The 20,997-nt window shown below is 49.2% G+C and overlaps 2 protein-coding genes across 4 annotated transcripts in view; both read right to left on the bottom strand.

The window, feature by feature from the left end:
- Positions 1 to 319: 319 nt before the first annotated feature.
- OCSTAMP (osteoclast stimulatory transmembrane protein) lies at positions 320 to 7,636 on the bottom strand. Its single transcript, XM_060079162.1, is given in 4 exon segments — positions 320 to 595; positions 598 to 1,098; positions 3,876 to 4,878; positions 7,593 to 7,636. Coding segments are annotated over 4 exon segments (1,692 nt in total). The 3' UTR covers positions 320 to 451.
- A 5,992-nt stretch (positions 7,637 to 13,628) lies between these two features.
- The window catches only part of SLC13A3 (solute carrier family 13 member 3), a 47,607-nt gene continuing 40,238 nt past the window's right edge, over positions 13,629 to 20,997 (bottom strand). For all 3 annotated transcript variants that reach the window (XM_060078032.1, XM_060078030.1, XM_060078031.1), the window contains 3 exons: positions 19,649 to 19,810; positions 16,583 to 16,720; positions 13,629 to 15,169 (listed from right to left, as the gene is read on the bottom strand). In XM_060078032.1, coding sequence (XP_059934015.1) covers positions 14,993 to 15,169; positions 16,583 to 16,720; positions 19,649 to 19,810 — 477 coding nt within the window. In that variant the 3' untranslated portion in view covers positions 13,629 to 14,992. The remainder of the gene's footprint in view (positions 15,170 to 16,582; positions 16,721 to 19,648; positions 19,811 to 20,997) is intronic.

Here is a 20,997-nt window from a genome sequence, read left to right as displayed (position 1 = left end):
TGCCATAAAATACGGATTACCCATCAATTTGAATTTCAGATAAACAACAAATATGGGTTTCGTGTAAGTAGCCTCGGGACATACTTATACCAAACCCATATTCATTGTTTATCTGAAATTCAAATTGGACCAGGTGGCCTGTATTTTTATTTGCTAAACTTGGCAACCCTAGATGGGAAAACCCTGAAGGAATTTGAAGCAAAGGAATAACAATCTAATTTAGAATTTAATAAATACATTTATTTATAAAATCAAGAAAATTTTAATGACTATAAATAAGTTCAGAAGATTCAGAAACATATAAATAAGTTCCAGGGGCGTTTACACACAGTCAGGGTGCAAAGTCTCCATCTACCAGGTACAGCAGCCTATGCAGACGGAAGCCTGGACAGACACCTGGCGCCGGCCGGAGGAACCCTGTCTTCACTTCGCATCGTCCTTTTCTGTTTATCTAGGCCTTTCCTGCCCAATATTCCACCCTTAACACATTCCCGTGTGCAAAGTAGGTCACACTAATTGTTGTTACGCAGTCCTTATGCAGATATAGAAACCAAGGCTCAGAGAGGTGAAGTGACCTACCCGAGGTCACACAGGGGAGCTCGCAGAAGGGCCAAGGTTACCACTCAGGTCTGGGCAACTCCAAAGCGCTTTCCTCTAGGCGCCACTGCTCTCTGTCCTGCCAGGTATCCAGCAGGTCTGTCTAGCCGTTCTAAGTGCTTGCAGCCCGCCCAGGTTTCAGGAGCCCTGTGGAGTGCCCGGGGCCAGCTGCTGGCCTCGGTGCCTGTCATATCTTCGCTGGAGCCGGGCATGAAGGTGGCGGACCCTCCTTGCCTCCTGGGTCGTGAAGAAGGAGGCAGCGATGCTGTGCCTCAGGCGACGGGCGTAGGTCTCCAGGAGGACCGTGGAGCAAGCGACGAGCTGCAGGGCGCCTGCAGCCAGGTGGGCAGCTGTGTGCGGGCGCCGGGGGGGCAGCAGCGGGCAGCCAGGGGTGACGAAGCGCAGCTCCCACTGGAAGGAGTTGTGGGCAGAGAGGAAGGGGCTCTCCGGAGGCGGCTGGTTGAAGAGGAAAGGGATGAAGCCCAGGATGGTGTATGCAGCCTTCAAAAAGGAGAAAAAGGCCAAGTCAGCAGACAGACACCCCAGCCGTTCCCTGCCCCCCACCACATCCGGATGCTTGTGGGTCTGGATGGGTCCAACTTTCCCTGTCCTCATCTGCAAAATGGGCACAAAATCTGCCCGTTTTGACGAGGGTCAACTGAGATCAGGAATCTGAAACAGGCTTTTTGACGAATGAAAAGCACCATACAAATGCTATTTATATTGTTATTACTTTTGCAGGGAACGCTTTAGAGAAAACCAATTCATGCTTAAGGGCATTTACTCTTTTCTGAGCCCTTAGTGAAACTTCAGATGTTCTAGTCCATCAAGTAAGCACAATTTTATGAGGATGAGTCCATGAGGAGCCTCATTTAAAAGCCAGGAACCTGGGCTTCCCTTGTGGCGCAGTGGTTGAGAGTCCACCTGCCGATGCAGGGGACACATGTTCGTGCCCCCGTCCGGGAGGATCCCACATGCCGCGGAGCAGCTGGGCCCGTGAGCCATGGCCGCTGAGCCTGCACGTCCGGAGCCTGTGCTCTGCAACGGGAGAGGCCACAGCAGCGAGAGGCCCGTGTACCACACACACACAAAAAAAAGACGGGAATCTATGGTCACACCATTGGTTACATGCAGCCCACCCAGGAGTCAGTCCCAGCAAGGGTGGGTCCCAATATCCTGCTCCTAAGTATTAGGCCCTACAGTTTCCATGGGGCATGTTGGAACGAGAAGGATGGGGTCTAGAGAAGCAGGGAGGTCAGAGGTTAACCGTTTGAACTTCGACACCGGACTTCTTGGATTGGATCCTGGCTCTGCCCACGGACATCTTCCCCATAAAGCACAGTGCTGGGGACCCACAGTACTTTTAGGGGCCTATGAAAATGTTTTATTTTCTTTTAAAATGAGAATTAAAAACCAAACTTTTAAGTTGAAGAATATGTTTTACCATATAATATTAATATATTTGTCATTATACCAATGCAATCATTAATATTTTTTCTGGAGAAAGGCATCCACAGAAGGGCCCACCAGAGTCACAGTGCAGCCGTGGTACTGCAATTACAGGCTGGATGAATTGGGGCAAGTTCACTAACTTCTCTGAGCCCCGGTGTCTCCATCGGTAAGTCAGTGGTGATAGTAATTCCTGTCTTACAGGATCACAGTGGCAATTAAATGAACTATTTTATTTCATCAGTTCTGGGATTCTTTTTTTTTTTTCCACATTTTCACATCTTTGTGATGAAGGTGTGTCTTCAAATCAATATGACTGGTAACATGCTTTCTGGTCAGAGGGTGCCAGCAGCAAAACCTGTGGACTGAGTGTCCACAGTCTGGAAGAAAATGCTGGGAAACATAGTGGAGCATCACCAGTGCTCTCTCTCGAAGGCACAGAGAACAGGACCAGGTGAAAAACCAGACACTGACAACTCAGCCAGAGCCATTCCAAAGAGTCAGGCTTGAATGGGAGGTTTTAGGAAAAGCTTCACAAAATTACTTCACTATTTTTCTTGTTATCCATGAGAAAAATGATAAAATAAATCTATGTTAAATGATCAGTGAACTGTTTTATATGAATATAATTAAAATTCTACATGATAAGAAGGCATTGTGTCATGGTTTAAGTGGCAGCCTTTTCTTATCTAACGATGCATAGAATGATGATGTGACTTGCAGAAAATGCATCTTAGATTTGATGAAGTACAGAAAATCAGGTGACACACTTAGCACATTGCCTGACATGTTTCTTTACTGTGACTGACAGTAAGAAATGCATTTTATGAAGAAAATTTTCATAGAACAATACATCCCCCATCACCTATGATATACTCTGAAATACATTTCTAGCCTATTCTATCCATTAAAAAAAAAACAGCGACCATGACCCCCTAAATTGATTAAATTGATTTCATTCAGTTTGAAGAACACTTTCCTAGTCGATATATAATAAGTGCTCAGCAAATATTAGTTATTAATATTATTAACTCAGGGTCTGACACTTTGGCATGTTTTACGCAATGGACTTTTGTGTGAGATCTCACCATTAAAAAGAAAAAGATTTGTGGCCAAAGAAAAGATTAAAACCCCCAAAACTTGATGAGATCATACTTTTTTCCAACAGTAAATAGATGGTAAATATATATTACCATTAAAATAGTAAATATTTTAGGCTTTGCAGGCCATACAATCCCTGTTGCAATCATTCAACTTTGTAGAGCAGCCACAGACAATATGTAGACAAAGTCATGGCTAATTTGAGTCCAATAAAACTCAATTTATAAAAACAGGAAGCTGGCAGGATTGGCCCGTGGGCTGTTCCTAAGGCTTCCTCCAGTCTGTTATCTACAGATGTGAGCTATTAATAATAGTCACTATTTATTAAACATCTCCCATGTGGCATGGAGCCGACTAGATACTTCTACCACATTTTAAGACTCACAGTAACCTTGCAGGGTAAGGAGGATTGATCCAGTTTGTACGAGTGAGAAAAACGAGGCTGGGATATGCTGCGACGTGTGAAGAGTGGCCTTGGGGGCAAATTATTTTAATATCTCTGGGTATCAGTATCCTCACCTGTGATAAGGGGTGAAAACAGAAGCCACTGCCTCAGGCTGTCGTGAGAATTACATGGTTCATCTGCCAAAGCCCCTGGATCCCACAGCGTATCCAAGGACCACGACTTGAAAGCAAGTAAAATTCAATTTTGAGTCAAGGGTTTAACAAACCCTATCCTTTCCCTCAAGGAAATGACTCTATTCGCACCTTCCTGTCACGGCACTTACATCATATTTGATGGTGAGCGTGACGGGCACAGCGGGAAGCTCCTGAGCCCAGCCCACGGCTGCCTGCGCCAGGAGAAAGGCCACGTGGTCCATGGCCACTGTCACAGCTGTGGCCATCAGGAGCAGGGTAAGCAGCCCCAGCCTTAGGAGACAACTCAGCAGCTCCCCCTGGGACAGCCTTGGCCGGGCTGCCCACAGCAGCCAGGCTGGTGGGGAGGCCACCAGGTGCGTGGCCCCAACCTCTGCCAGCTGCTGAGCCAGCTGCCAGGTAGCATAGATGTTATCAAACTGCAGGTCAGTCAGGTATTGATGGAGGTACCAGGCTGAATCCACCAGGAGGCCCAGCAAAAAGAGCCCCGTGACTGCCCGCTGGGTCCCCAGTGCTGCCACCTGGGCCAAGGACTCCAGGCTGGAGAAGTCCTCCAGGACCTGCTGAGTGACCCTGAACATGTGGAGCCGGAAGGAGGAGCCATCGCCCTGGGCCTGGAGCGTCAGGCCCTGGCTGCCTGCTTGGCCGTAAGGGCCCAGAGCCTGGGAGGCTCTGTGCAGCTGGTGAGTGGTGTTGAGCAGACTCTCCAGGGAGCCCTCCGTGACACACCTCAGCACCTGCCCAGCCGCGTGCATGTTGGCCAAGATGTTGGGGACCACGACAATGGCCAGGGTGGCGGTACTCCAGGATAGGAGCAGGCGGCGGCCCTGCTCCGTGCCCAGGGTGGGCACGCTGAGTGCAAACAGACAGCGGGCAGGGGGCACCAGTCCCAGGCCCAGGAAGGCCAGGAGGCCACAGACAGTGGCCACCATGGCCGAGGGCCCTAGAGGATAAAGCAGCAGGGACACCAGCCCATGGTAGGTCAGACCCGCGGCAGCAATGGCCAGGGAACCACACAGGAGGAGCTGGGTCAGCAGCTGGCCACAGCTGGCTGGGACAGGCTGGGAGAAGGCAACCCAGGCGGCCTGCAGCAGGGCAAGGGCCTTGTGGAGCCCCAGGTACCAGAATCTCCACCTGCACACAAGGAAATAGGGGGAGCCTCTATCAGGAGGGTTGGGGCATTGTGTGTCTGCCCAATGCCCCTGCCCTACAAACTCGTCAACTGCCAACAGGCTCCACCCCTTTAGCCACAGTGGTGGGCACTCCTCCCAGGTGGGCCAATCAGAGTAACCCACCCCAAACCCACATGACCTAAACTGAGCCAATCAGAGCCTTCCCTAGGATTATTCTCACTGAGTTGTCAGGGAAGAACTAGTTTCCATGCAGTTCCTGAGGATGAGAGGATGAATACCTGGGCTGCGTGTGTCTTGTGAGGGCAACTAGTGCAAGGGAATGAAAGAGTCATGGAGAGAGAAGCACAAATGAAAGAGAGAGGATGAGAGAGAGAGAAATGGGGACAGATGCTTTTTCACTTGAATTCATAGTCTTGGTCAGCTCAGTGTGACCCTGGACACTCCTTCTTTATGGATCTCAGTGTCTCCTCTATAATTTAGAGGATGGGAAGAGTGGACCAGTTGATCTCTGAGGAACTTTCCTCCTCTATTGTAGTCTTATTTATTCATTCAACAAGTATTTATTAAGCAACTATTATGTGCTAGCCGTTGGAGAAACAGGAATGGATAAAACAGAGGAGAATTCCTGGCCTCATAGAGCTTCCATGGAAGAGTGATAGCATAGGAATAGTAAGAAGAGGTTGGGCTCTGGATACATTTTGCTGGAAGAGCCAACATGATTGGCAGACTGATTGGTTGTGAGTGTGAGAGAAAGAGGGAGGTTCAGGATGACAATGAGGTTTTGTGTCTGAGCAGCTGAAAGCACTGAGGTGTTGTTTCCTGAGATGGGAAATCTGTGGTTGAAACAGGTTTGAGTGGAGGAAGGAGAGGAAGAATTCAGCTGGCAGTCAGAAATTTGAGGTGTCAATTTTGCCATTTGGCAGAGCTGCTGAATGTGTGATTGGAAACAATCTGGAATTCAGAGGAGAGAGCAGGCTGGAGATATAAAGCTGGGAGTTGTGGATTGATAGACGGTATTTAAAGCCATGGGGTAGATGAGATTCCTTAAGACAGTGTGCTGACGAGAAGGAGAGAGCTCCGAGGACAGAGCTTAGTGGCACTCCATGGTTCACAGGTTGGGAGATGAGGAGGAACCAGCACAGGAGACCAAGAAACCAGGCACTGTGGAGCTTGGGAAGCCAAGTCAATGAAATGTTTCAAGACGAAGGGAGTGAGCAAACGTGTCAAGTGCTACTGATGCGTCAAGAAAGATGAGAGCTGAGCAATGACCATTGGATTTAGCCACGTGGAAGTCACTGGTGACCTGCACAAGGGCAGCTGGGTGGCTTGTTCACTAGAGTGGACCCAAGGGAGGCTGGATGGAGAAGAACATGAGGCACGAGTGCAGACAACAGTTTCAGGTCATTTTTGCAGTAAAGGTGCAGAGAAATGGTGTAGTAGTTGATATGGGAAATGGAGCCAAGTTCATTTAAGATGGAGGAACTTGAGCATGTTTGCAGATGGGGGATCCAATCAAGAGGGGAGACATTGATGAAGGGAGGCTCACTGGTGTGATGTTCTTCAGTGAATGGCATGGGTGAGATTGAGAGCATGGAAGCTGGGGCTGGTCTTAGAAAGGAGCAGGGGCTGTTCATCCTTAGTAGCAGGTGGGAAGGCACAGGAAATGGTTACAGGTGATGGTGAATGGACAGGTAAGGTGTGCGTACTTACGTACCGGTATCAACCAGTATACACAGAACAGAGCAATAGTTAAGGGCGTGACCTCCAGACTGCTTGGGTTCAAATCTCTGCTTCATCACTCACCATCTGTGTGACCTTGGTCAAGCTTATTAACCTCTTTGTGCCTCAGTTTTCTCATCTGTAAAATGGTGCATAAAAGTGGTACCTCATAGGGTCATGGCACATACGAAGTACCATGTCAGCTAATACCTGTCACTAGAGCCTCAATTCCACCAGGGCAGGGACTTTGTCTCTTTTGATCACTGATAAATCCTAAGTACCTAGAATAGTGTCTGATGTATTGTGGGTGCTCCATAAATATCTGTGTACTGTAGCATGTTTGCTTCTGTTTGTTCAGGGTAGCAGGAAGGCAGATCAGCACTGATGGTGAGGATGCTAGAGGAGATGATGGAAATTTGAAGGTGAAGAAGAAGCTATAACATAGGTGGCCAGGAAAGTGGGAGAGTAAATGAACTCAGGAAGTTATACACATGCTGGGCGGCATTGAGGACCCACTTGAGGTTAGAGGTGATGAATTATGGTCTTCCCAGTCCCGCTGACATTTGAATTTGGGACTAAACTCCCTTCTACTGTATACTTCATATTTGAAACATGGTAGCTGTTAAAATGATAGCTAATCATTTGAATGATATTGGAATGGAAAACCAATTCTAAGTCATATTGGGTGCCAAGGTCTGTGCTGAATGTTGTAAATGCTAAGGAACCAGCTGCCATTCGTTGGGTGCTTACTCTGAGCCGAGCACGATGGCAAGCCCTAAGCGTGCGTTTTCTCATTCAATGCTCACAACAGTCTCGTAGACATTATTATTACTCCCATTTCACAGATGGGGAAACTGAGGCTCAAAGAGGTGAGGATTTACCCAAGGTCACACAGCCAGGGAATGGCAGAGACTGAGACCTAGCTCATACCCATCAGGCCTGACCACTGACTGTTTTCTTGCCTGTGGCCCCCAGTGTCCAAGTCCCCAGACCTACCCGGTCCTGACGAGATGCTCAGCTATCTCCCGGGGGGCCCTCATGCTCCCTGAACAGCAGTGGATCTGGGCAGGCGGGCACAGGCAGCGAAGGTAAGTGGAGAGGAAGTGGGGGGAATTCCGTCCTCCAGAAGTGACCAGAACTGTCACTTCTGCTTTTCTGCCCTGAATTAAGTGCCTCTGGTGGCCTTGTCCCGCCCTGCCTGGGCCCACCTCCCAGGGGGTTGGGCAAGCTGACTCATCCTCTTCCGGCAGGCAGGAGCCAGTGGAAGGTGTGGGAGGAGAGAAAAGGCCTTTTCCAAGCAAAGTCTCTAATCCTGATAGCAGGAAGGTAGAATTAGTCCCATTTTACAGAGGAGGAAACTGAGGCTCAGAGGAGCCATACAGCTCATTAGCGGTAGTGCTGGGGCTAGAACTCAGCTCAGCTTCATGTTCCCTCCCCCTGCATAGTTATGTGCCCCCAGAAGAGCCTGATCTCTAACTCTTAGGGGGTGGAAACCCACAGGAGACAATTGGACCTCTGCTATGACTCTTTCCAATCGTCAGGGACTCTGGTCTCCCTCTCAGCTCCCTTCCTGTCTTTATCCCAACATGGACCTGTCTTCCAATCACAGTTCTGTCCCTCCCTAGCTGTGTGACCTTGGGCAGGTGATCTCGCCTCTCTGTCTCAGTTTTCTCCTCTTAAAAGAGCGTAAGGATAAGAACAGTTAACATTTATCGAGCACTTGTTAAGTATCAGGCACGCTGCTACATAGCTTCTATTGGCGTTCACTGAATCTTTTTTTTCCAACAACCCTTTGCGGCAGGGACTGTTATTTCCATTCTTCAGTTCAGAAAACTGAGATCCAGAGACTTAAGTCCCTTAACCCAGCCGCTCAGTTAGTAACAGGTAGAGCCACGATTTATAGTCAGCATCCTTGCTCCAGAGTTTACTGGTCAGCCACTGGGCCCTACTGGTGGGGAGGGAAGAATTCTCAAGATTCATGTTGACCTTGGGATGCATCTGGCACTGCCAAGAGCAGGCACTCAGGGAAAGTGAATTCTCTGTTTGTGGGCTCTGCCGGTCACTGCCCTGCAGGTACACTTCTGGGCTGTCCTGAAAGCCTTCCCTTCCTGGAAAGCAGACCCTCCTCCCCGCTACACTCCAGTGTCTCTGTGCCCCATCACTGCCAGCAGGACTACCTCCGCCAGGAGGCCTCTCCTGAGCCCCCAGCCCCCCACCCTACAGGATGGACTGGGGCGGGGGGCACAGTTAGGCAGTATTCCAGACTCCCTGTCATTTCCTTTCTAAGGACATTGCCTGGGTCACTTGCTCAGGCCTGAAGGAGCGTGTTCCATGGCCCAGATAAGGGAAGTGGCATTCTCATAGTCACACAATTGGATGAGACATCCGTAGTCCTCAGAGGGCTTAACACCCTTCCTGGATCACAAGCCCCTCTAGGAAGCCAGGCCACTGTCAAGTCTGCAAAGAACTGGGCGCACAGAGTAGACCAAGAGCGGGAAATGCAGGCACCTGCAGGGGCCACCTAAGGTAAGGAGCGGAGGGCCCGGTGGAAACGGCGGTGAACTGCCGTGTGGAGGCCCTTCGAAAAGGGTAGCTTCTACTCTGCTCTAGCTAAGGGTTGAAGCCCCTCGAAAATGAGGCCCAACATTACCAGGGTGGCCAGTTTTTCCAAAGATGCCAGTCATTCCCAATTTTATGTAGAAGCCTCCAAGTTTCAAAGGCCAGGATTTTTAAAAAGTGAAAGACCATTGTGCAGGCCGATCTTGGTAGGTCTGTGGGCCAAAGCCAGCACGAAGGCCACCAGTTTACAAGTTCTGACAGAGGCCTCAGTAGGACTGATGCAGGGAGCAGTCTAGCTGTTCCTCTGATCTTCAGGGTCCCTGGGGTGGAGGTGGCAGACCTTCACTCAAATGCCAGCTATGCCACTTACTGTGCTGTATGACCTTGGGAAAGACACTGTCCCTCTCTGAACTTGGATGTACTCTGCTATAATGAGGAGAATACTAGTACGTGCTTCTTAGGGTTGAGAATTCAATGTGATAATGTATGTTCAGTGCCCAGTAAACAATATATAAATGCTCCAGGCCAGCTCTTTCCAACCTGGACTGATAGCTTGGCCTGAGTGAGCCCCAGGCTTCTCAGACCAGATCATACAGGCCTCTATGATGCCCACTGGACCAGATCCCATGGCCTGGGTCCCATCACACAGGAAACTTCAGGGCATTGTGCTGGTAGGAGGGAAAAGTCTTGGAAAACACTGGCATTTGCCTAGTTACTGCACTAGCACGAGGGAGCTGATTGGTTAAGGAACATGTTGGTCATTCCCCCAGGACATCTAGTGGATGCATAAGATCTGGGAGGATGTGAGCACAGGGAGGGAAAGGGCAGAAGATATTTTTGGTTTTTCTCAGCACATACAGGCAGTCACTTCTGCCTATATAAGGCTGGCCTGAGCCTAAGCCCACAACATCCGGAAGGAGTGTCTGAATCATCAAAAATAGAAAGAGCTTTGCTGAGGGGAATTCTGGGTGGAGGATTCAGAGCCATAAGACAGAACATGAAGAGGAAGTGGTAAGTCTTCAGTTCTAGAACCACAATCAGAGGTCCATAGAATATTAGAGTCATTGAATTTTACAGCTTGTGGGGGTAGACTGTTGCCACCATCCAGTTGGCTTCAGAATGTGGAAAGGTGGCTAGAGTCTCATCCAATAGGCAGTGCTCTCTGAGAGAAATGATGTGAGTCACACAGAAAAGTTTTAAATATTTAGTGGTCACATTAAAAAAGTGAAAATAATTTTAATAAAATATTTTATTCTACCTAATACATCCAAAATATTATCCTTTTAACATGTAATTAATACAAAAAATTATAAAGGAGGACCTGGATTGGCTGCATCAAAGGACTCCCTTACATTCTGGCTTCTGTTGGTATGACGGTTAATTTTATGTGTCAACTTGGTTGGGCCATGGTATCCAGATATTTGATCAAACATTATTCTGGATCTTTCTGTGAGGGTGTTTCCAGATGAGATTTACATTTAAATCAATGGAGTTTTAATAAAGCCAATTGCTCTCCATAATGTGGTGGGCCTCGTTTAATCAGTTGAAGGCCTGAATAGAACAAAAGGCCGGCTTCGCCTGAGCAAGAGAGAACTCTGCTAGCAGGCTGCCTTTGGGCTTGAACTGCAACTCTTCCCATACGTACACATCTTGTTGGTTCTGTTTCTCTGGAGAACCCTCACCAATACAGCTGTGCTTGCCCCTTGGGGAGCCCCAGCAGGAGAGCTGAGAGAGAGAGAGGGGAGGAAGATCCAGGACAGCTACTTCCCTGTGACGTCATCAAGGGCTGGATGTGTCCCTGGACTAAAGTTGTCGGCTCCAGCTCAGCAGCTGTCCCACAGACCCCGGGCTGAGAGGTGCTTCTCCATGCCTAGCCCTCCCTCTCACCACCAGGGTCTATGCTTTCTCTTGTGGTTTCCATAAGCGACCACCTGCCCACACCTTGTAACTAGACCCTCATCTCTCAGATGGGGAAACCAAAGTCCAAACAGTAAAGGGCCTGCTTAAGGTCATACAGATGTTATGGGTGGAGCCAGCTGTCCAATGCGGCTTACTGAACTATTCGCTCAGTGAGTTTTATTCACCTTTCCCCCCCATTTACCACCACAGCTTCCATTCCTCTGCCCACATGATCCTGCACTTCTATTTGACGTTTGTGCCGGAGTCTGTCTGTGTTCATGCTATCACTCCACATTTCATCACGTCTGCTTGTGGCCATGTTTCCGCGGGGTGCTTCCTCCGTGTTTTATTTAAATGCCCCTCTTCCCCAGTGATGGTCATCTCGGTGGCCTCCGGCTCCTTGGTACCTCAAACAACTGTGGCATGAATATCTTCCTACATTGTCTCCTTAGGGACCCATGGGATAATTTTGCTGGGATATAAGCCCAAGAACAGGATGGGCCATAGGGAACGCAGACAATGAATCCCCGATTACTGCCAAGTTGCTTGCCAGGCTGATGGTAATAGTTTGTTGTCTCGCCAATAGAAAACAAGGGTTTCTGTGCCCTCCCATTTCACCATCACTCACTGTCCACTTTTCTAGTTTTTGCCAGTCTGATTGGCATGTTGTTGAACCTTGGTTTAACTTGCACTTACCTGATTACAAGTGGTCTGAGCATCTCTTTATAAACCCGCTGGCCACTTACATATCCCTTTTTAGAACGGCATATTCGTAACTTTCACCCAATTTTCTCTTGGATGTTATGGTGGAAGGCTTCCAAAGTTGGTGGCTAGCCATCTTCTGCCCTGTATGTGGATGACACTCCTCCCATCAAGGGGCGGAATTATTTCCCTCCCCTTGAACCAGGCTAACCCTGTGCCCTGATGTGACCAACAGAATGTGGCAGAATTGACGTTCTTGGACTCCCAAGCCCACGCCTTAAGGGGACTTGTAACTTCTGCTTTTGCCTTCTGAGAAGCCCACTGCCATGTACAGAGGTCCAGGCTGGACTCCTGGAGAAGCCACGTGACCCTGGAGGGTCCACAGCCATCATGGACTTTCCAGCACCAGCTAAACCCCCAGCTGAGTGGCCCCAGCCACACCATGTACAGCAGAGACAAAACCAGGCCTGCAGAACTCTGACCAAGTGCAGAAATGTGTTGTGTTTTTTTTTTTTTTTTTTTTTTTTTTTTTGCGGTATGTGGGCCTCTCACTGTTGTGGCCTCTCCCGTTGCGGAGCACAGGCTCCAGACGCGCAGGCCCAGCGGCCATGGCTCACGGGCCCAGCCGCTCCGCGGCATATGGGATCCTCCCAGACCGGGGCACGAACCCGTATCCCCTGCATCGGCAGGCGGACTCTTAACCACTTGCGCCACCAGGGAGGCCCTATGTGTTGTGTTTTAAGGCCCTGAACTTTGGGGTGATTCGTTATGCAGCCTCAGGTAAGTGTTTTGTTTTTGTCTCTTCTGGCATCTGGGTATTCCTTGTGTATTCCAGATGAGTCCTTGGTAAATTTCTAATGAGTCTGTACCACCCCTGCCATCTCCTTTCCTCCCACACCACCTTGAGCACATGGCTGACTCCTACTGGTCTCAGCCCAGGGCCGCCTCCTCAGAGAAGTCCTCCCTGACCACCCTGGCTATCATAGCCTCTGAGTAGGTTTCTCACATTGGCCAGTTTCATTTTCTTCTTAGCCCACGTTATGACCCAGAGTCACTTTACCTATTTGTTTACCTGCCTACTGCCTGTCTCCTGGGCTAATTTCCATGTGGCTCGGGACAGTGAACTAGCACGTAACAGATTCTAAATAAATACTGTTGAATGAATAAATGGAAGAATGAGTGAATAAAGAAATGAGCTAAACAGACCCCAGATTGAAGAGTGAGTTTGCTTTCTCATAAATTCTGGTATAGATTTACTTATCAAATGTTTACTAAGCATCTACTACTATGTACCAGAAACGATTCTAGGAACTGGACTTACAACACTGAACAAAATAAAGTTTGTATTCTCATAGGTTTATTTTCTAGAGGGAGAGAAAGTTAAAAAACAAGAAAGTAAGTAATACAGTGTCCTGACTAAATATTAAGGAGAAAAATATAGCAGGATAAGGGGATAAAAAGTAATGAGGGTGATATTTTAGACCTGATGGTCAGGGAAGCTTCTCTGGGGAGGTGACATTTGAGCAGAGACCTGAATAAAGTGAGAAACAAGCATATATTTGGGAGCAAAGTGTTCTAGGTAACGGAAAGAGCATGTGCAAAGGCCCTGAGGCAGGAGAGTTTGAGTATGTGGCTGGAGTAGAGTGGAGAGGGGAGAGCAGTAAGGAAGTGAGGTCAATTCTGTGAAACCCCCAGTTCCAGAACTTAGGGCTTTGAAGCTCTTTTATGGCCACAAAGGCAAATAATCTCCAGGCCCAGGGTTGATTAACATTCTTTATTTTATAGAATTTTCAATCAGAAGTATTTGAAATCACGATTCATCCGGTTATAAGCCCCTTGGGTTTCTCTGTGAATCAATTTCTCCACTGCCCCATCCAATAGGAGTGCACGCCCCACCCCAACGGGCTGTAACTGTGACTAAATGTTGAAGTAACCCCACGGGAAGGACAAGGAGCCCATTCTCCCTCCTCCCCACTGCTCCCAGGGGAACATCCATGACTCACTTGTGCTGTTTCAAGAACAAGTTCAGTCCCTGGGTGCTGCTTCCCAGCCCGAGCTGCTTGGGGAACCTCATCCCTCAGAGGCGTAGGAAGCCGGGGATGTGAGCTTTCTGGGCCCCTCAGCCGGTGCCTTTTCGAGATGTTCCTACTTGAAGCAAGGAGGGATCAGATCCTCTAGGACAGGCCCCACCAGCCACTGGCTCAGGGGAAGTCTTAATTTGTCCTCGTCTGTAGAAGAGGATTATGGTGTTTCCCTGCCTGAGACATTTACCTCTTACAAGGCCCCAATTTATCTTTTGACTTTTCTCTCACCCCTGAAAAATGTGGCCTTTGCTAATCAAACATGCTTACCGCTTCGGGTCGGGGTGGGGAGGTAAAGACCAGCTCCTGGAACAAGAAGAAGCCTGCAGCCACGAAGGCCCCTGCGGGCCACATGTGGAAGGGGCCTGGCTGGAGGGGCCACGGGTCACCTGTGAGAGGGCATGGCCCAGACTTGGCCTGACCCTGAAACTGTGGCCACACCCAATCAGACTGAACAGGAAAATCCTAATAAGCTTCAGTAGAAAGGTCTAGAACTCCCCTTGTGCGCTCGGGAGCCCGGAGAAGCAGCAAGGAGGCTTTGCACGATCTCTATGTCCTCAGGATGTCATCTGTCCCTCCCCCTGTCTCCAGGGATTGAAAATACCCCTGGCTGCTGGGTATCAGCAGGGGTGATATTTGAATAACTGGCAGAGAATTGGCCCCCACCAAGCAGAGCACACACCAGCTGTGAACAGCTGGAACAGCTGGACTGGGACCCAGCAGCCCCAAAGTCTCTTGAAGGAAGGCGATCCCTAAAGGCAAGACGGTCTCTCCAGATGGTAACTTGTGTAGTCAGTGAGGGATACTAGCTGTGCTTCCCACCCTACCTATTCAAGACAAACGCCATTCCAGATTTGCTTATTGTTGCTGAAATTGGGCTTTCTTGCATCCTAACCACAGAACAGCTCAGAGATAAAGGAGCCTGTTGCTCAGGCAGCAGATCTGGGAGGTAGCTGCACCCTGAACTGCATGACAGAGGAGAAGGTATCCTAGATAACGAGACTATGGACCCAAGTGGACCACTGGAAGTCACCCTTGCTTGCTGCGTACTGGATCACAGAGAAGAATTGCTTGATCATCCTGTAGGGTCCTGGCAGCAGATGATAGCGCGAACTTCTGGGAGGGCCCAGCCCAGAGACAGTACCTGAGGGGGACTCAGAGGGTCTGAAATGTGTCATTGGCCAAGGTGGATGGCAGTGCTGTGATATTGGTTAGGTGGATGTTGGCCCAGTCCGGGAAGGTGCCCAGCTGGAAGATGGTCTGTGCCCAAGTGTTCATGGCCAAGCTGAGCAGCAGGACGCCCATCACATTCATCAGGAGTCCCGTCCGCACCTGCAACGGAGCCCAGAGTGAGGGAGGGGCCTCCTCGAGGCCCATTATACAGATGGAAAAGCCCAGGCTCAGAGCCCAGAGTGAGGGAGGGGTCTGCTCGAGGCCCATTATACAGATGGAAAAGCCCAGGCTCAGAGCCCAGGGTGAGGGAGGGGTCTGCTCGAGGCCCATTATACAGATGGAAAAGCCCAGGCTCAGAGTCAGAAAGTCCTTCACCCAAGACTGCACAGCTGGGAAGTGATGGAGCCAGACACAAACCGAGGTTGGTCGATACCCAAGACCCTTCCATCTTTACACGCCTTAGGCTGACCCTCAAGGAGCTGAAAGTGTCCCCATTCACTGAGTGGTTTCTAGGTGCCAGGCACTATGCCATGCAGTCATCACAGAGCTATGTACTTTACCCTGAAAGCAGCCCTGTGAGGGCTGTTATCATCATCATCATTATTCCCATTTTACAGAAGAGGAAAATGAGGCTCAGAGAATTTGGCTCACCCAGGATCACACAACCTGAAAATAATCTGCTTTGATCAGTAAACATACCCTCTTTTTCATTTCCTGTCTCCCTCATAGAAGGCAACCTCCTTAGAGGCAGGCCTGTGTCTCCCCTACACTGCTCAACCCCCGGCCCAGAACATGGAATGGGCTCAGCAAATATCTGTGCAGCGAATGAACCCACAGTGGATGAACGTCTGCCTGCCTGGGTCCCTGCTGTCTCTGCTCTGTGATCTCTTTCTGCCTCTCACGGTCTCCATTTGTCCTGGGGGAACTCTGTGCCTGGAGAGCCTGCGTGGGTTGAGGACTGGTTAAGCAGATTCCCCCTTCTCAGTTGCACCAGCTTAGGACCCCGAAGCTTAGGTTCCTGAGCACCCACGGTGCAGACACCCCAGGCAGCCAGTGGAGGGGGAAGGGCGGCAGGAAGCAGGCGGAGGAGGGGGCAGGAGCCGGTTCGGCAGGGGAGCCCGGGGTGGGGCGGGGGTCCCTGCCGAAAGCTGGAGGTCCCCCGCCACTGCCACGACCCTCGGCCTCTGTCTCCTCTCCAGCAGGCTGGGCACCGAGGCCTGGCCCTAAGTCCCAGGTGTGGTCCACTGCTCCTCTCCTAGAGACGCTGCCACCGGGCACAGAGCGCTTGGCCAAACAAATCAGAAGACGGGGCGGTGCCCAGAGAGAGGGGAAGCCCCTCATCTCTGAAGCAAACTCTGGAAAGTAGTCGCTGAGGCAGTGCTTCCTGAAGTTGCCTAAGCATAAGAATCATCTCAGAGTGTTTGCTAAAAGGTATATTTCTGGTCCCACTCGGAAGGACCTATTCAGAAATTGCGGGATGTTGGGGGAAGCACAAGTCCTGCCTTGATGCCTTGCCCACCCCTGGCATCCACCCACCTCCCCAGACCTCTGCTAGAAAATGCCCAGACTCACCATGTCTTTGACCAGCAAGTGTCCAGAGGCGAAGGCGATTGAGTTGGGGGGTGTCGAGACTGGAAGCATAAAGGCATAGGAGCAGCCGACTGTGCCGGGGATCATCAAATAAAGGGGGTGCACCCTCAGACGGATGGCCTGGGCCCAGCAGGGGCAGGAGAGACCGAGACCGAGAAACACAGAGAAACCACACGGGAGATGGAGACAGGTGGAGAGACAGAGATGCATGGAGAGAGATTGGCGAGTGAGAGAGAACGAGAGAAACAAACGGGAAGACGGATTTAAAGACACACAGAGAGAAATGCGGCCAGAACGGACACAGAGGCAGAAGTAGAGACAGACAGACAGGAAGAGAACCAGACCGAGGGAGATATGGAGAGAACATTCCTAGGTTAGCGACATTCCAAGCACACGCAGGTTCATCAGGGAGGATGCGCTGGGGGGATTATTCTAGAACACTCCCTCTTCCAACTTGAGTGCGTATCAGAATCACCTGGAGGGCTCGTTAAAACCCAGAGCGCTCGCGCCACCTCTTGCAGAGTTGCTGAGTCAGCAGGTCTAGGGCAGGGGGCCCCAAGAATTTGCATTTCTAACAAGCCCCCAGGTGGTACTGATGCTGGTCCAGGGACCACACCTTGAGAATCGCGGCTCTAAAAACCCTCAAGTCCCCGGCCTGGTCCTTCTCTCAGCCTAACAACCCAAACAGCTGGCCTCTGGGTACCTTTTGTTGGGGCCTCACTGGATTTCAGAGATAAAGAGAGCTCAAGGTAGCACCCCTCGGCACTCATTTACAAATTTCTAAGACTGTGTGGATCAAAGGTATCTGTGGGTTGGCCTCAGTTAGCAGACCACCGGTTCATCACCTCCCCCAAATGACATGTCCATCTGTGACTCATGTTGATCACTTTGCCAGCATTTTATTTATTTGTTTGTTTGTTTGTTTTATTTAGCGGTACGTGGGCCTCTCACTGCTGTGGCCTCTCCCGTTGTGGAGCACAGGCTCCGGATGCACAGGCCCAGAGGCCACGGCTCACGGGCCCAGCCACTCCACGGCATGTGGGATCTTCCCGGACCGGGGCACGAACCCGTGTCCCCTGCATTGGCAGGCGGACTCTCAACCACTGCGCCACCAGGGAAGCCCAGCATTTTATTTTAAGATGAGGATTTTTGGCCCCTCTAGGGAATTTTTGTAAAACAAAGCACATACGTTTTCTCAAAAAGCACTAAGATCACCCCCTTGCATGTAAAATGTTTTGATTTTGATGATAAGCAACGTTTAGAAGAATAAATCATTTGCTAGTATCTTCTTCAGCAAAAGCTGCCCCTGCAGACCTGACTGGGTCTGCTCTCCCTCCCCTCCCCCAGAGCACCCCCATCTCTCTCAATTGCCAGATCCATCAGATCCTGGGGAAGGGTGTGATTAAATCCAATCACACTTAGCAAGGCTATGGGGACCCCTACCCCACACTGCTGGTGGCAGTGGAAATGGCAGGCCCACACTTGGGAGGGCCATCTGTCCATCTCTTACAAAATTGTAAATGCACATGCTCTTTCACCCAGGGATCTCGGTTCTGGAGATCTAGATGTATCTACATATAAAACGGTGCTCAGAGAAGGAGAGGCCAAGGCAGCACTGTTGGGAAATAGCAGAGGCTGGAAACCACCTCTGTGTTCATCAGTAGAAGATTGCTTAAACTATGGATTCATAATGGAATATTCTCTAGTCATTGAGGAAGAATAAAGTGTATCTGTGTGTGCTAATACAGTGTGATATCCATTATAAATTGATGCATAAATTAATAAAAAGCAAAAAGTGATTCAGATAGTGTGCCTGGCATATCACTGTTTGCATACAAAGCATATACTTACAACATTGATTTAATTTGATCATTTTGGTCTATATTGAGATAATCATATGGTCTGGTCTTCTTTAGTCTATTTAAATATAAAACTATACTGAGTGTCTGTTAATCAGTTTTGAAATTTCTAGTAGAATTCATATGATCGTGGGTCCATTTTGTTATTCGCATCCTTGTTTACATGTGACATTGAGTTATAGCTTTCTTTTCCTTTGCTCTCCTTCTGTTTTTGGTGTCAGGGTTTTGCTAACCTTGTACCTTGATTGAACAGCTTTCTCGATCTTTCTGTGCTCTGGAACACTTGGGATAACTGGGGACTATCTGTTCCTTGCAGGTTTGCAAGCTCTCACCTCAGACATCCCTCTGGGGCTAGTGATTTTTAGAGCAGTGATTCTCAACCGGGGATAATTCTGTCTCCCCAGGGGACATTTGGCAATGTCTAGAGACATTTTGGATTGTCACAATTTAGGGGGGATGCCTTTGGTATCCAGCAGGTAGAGAACAGGGATGCTGCTAAACATCCTACAATTCACAGGACAGCTTCACATAACAGAATTCTCTGGCCCAAAATGTCAATAGTGCTGAGAAACCCTGCTTTAGAGGGAGGCTAGAGCTTTGCCTACCATTAGAATTTCTCCTAAGGTTATTTGTCCACTCAGATTTTCTACTTCTTCTTAATCCATATTTGGCAATTCCTATTTTCCTAGAAAACTCTCCATGTCACCATGGGTTACTTTTCCCAAAGGAGGAAATTTGGTGCATTTGGAAAATATTTACTCTGTTTATGCATTTCTTTTTTTTTTTTTTTTTTTTTTTGCGGTACGCGGGCCTCTCACTGTTGTGGCCTCTCCCGTTGTGGAGCACAGGCTCCGGACACGCAGGCTCAGCGGCCATGGCTCATGGAGCCAGCCACTCCGCGGCATGTGGGATCCTCCCGGACCAGGGCACGAACCCACGTCCCCTGCATTGGCAGGCGGACTCCCAACCACTGTGCCACCAGGGAAGCCCGTTTATGCATTTCTTAAAGAAAAAAACAGTATTCTTTTTTAAAAAAAAATCATGGTTCTGACACTATCATGCATTTTGGACGAGAGCGATGACCAGCTGTGGCTCCTGGTGGAGCACCCAGGAGCGAGAAAGAGATTTCTGAACGTGTGTTGGGGAGAGGTGTTTCCCTCCCGCCCCAGGACCCTATATGGACCCTCACCAGTTCCGCCAGGACAGGCAGAAAGATGATGATAGTGGCCGTGTTGCTGGCAAACTCTGTGAAGAAGGCGACAACCACAGTGATGATCAGCACGGCCAGCACTGGCGGCACCTTCTCCAGGGGGTGCAGCTGCCCACCAATCCATGCGGATAGCCCGGACTCCTGCAGAGGGGAGGAAGCAAGGACACCTTTTCACCCCCCGCCCTCCAACAGCTGCCCCCAACCCCGAGCCTGGGCCAAGGGGGGAAGGTTAGGGTCGGCCACAGCGATGACAACTACACCCTTTCACATACGGGTTGACTGAAGTTCAGAGAGGGTAAGTCACCTGCTCAAGGTCACATATTCCAGCCTGGACTTCAGTCAGCTTCTCTGCTTCCTGAGCTGCTCTGGACTCCATACTCTACAGGCCCAGGGCCCAAACCCCTGGATCCTCAAATAATCCATTTGGTTCTCCAAATAATCCATTTGGTTGTGGGACCCCTAAACTTGAGTGGGAGAGGGGAACTGGACCCTCCATGCTAAATCTTCTCATTCCTCCAGTGATGGTTATTAATTACAAAAATATTAACACATTTATACAAAATATTCATTATTAATTTTATAATTATTATGTATTAATACATACCAAATATATAATATATACAAGATATGATATATATCATATATAATAGGAAATGTGTCAGATATATATCAAGTACAACACAATGAATAGGATTATCAATAATAAAGATATTTATAATGAGTATTACAATGGTGGTACCACAAACACTAACATTATTAACATATTATTCATTATAAGAATCACCATTATTGAGGCTTTACAGGGTGCCAGGCACCTGCCTGCATTACCTCCCTGACTCTTCCCAACCATCCAGCAAGGTAAGCTTTCCTCCCTGTGTTACAGAGAAGGAACCCTAACTTGGCAAAGCTTTTGTGACTTGCTCAAGGTCCCCAAAATAGTGACTAAGATGTATTTTGCACTCAGGGCCATGTATGTCAGTAAACTAACATTCTCCTGCAAAGTTCCTTGTCACTGGGCACCCTCCACTGGATACACCAGACTGTCACTGCACCTCTTAATGAAAGGCAGTGCCCAGAGCGGACCACTGCCCTCCAGGACAGAGAAAAGACAAGGTAGATTGTCTCCTCCCTGGCTCCAGACTACACCTGCCATCAACGCTGCAGAATTACCTCTGAGCTCTCTCTCTGCTGAGTTCTCCAGGAATTACTGTACTTACGAGTATTTAATAATGATACCCTCCCCCACCTCTGTCCTCACCACTTCAAATGTATCCTTAACAACCCGGAATCCAATGCACCTTCATTAAGACCCCAAAGAGGAAAAACTG

Source organism: Mesoplodon densirostris, chromosome 16, assembly GCF_025265405.1.
Source record: "Mesoplodon densirostris isolate mMesDen1 chromosome 16, mMesDen1 primary haplotype, whole genome shotgun sequence".
Lineage (NCBI taxonomy): Eukaryota > Metazoa > Chordata > Mammalia > Artiodactyla > Ziphiidae > Mesoplodon > Mesoplodon densirostris.
This window is presented reverse-complemented; position numbering and strand designations above follow the sequence as displayed.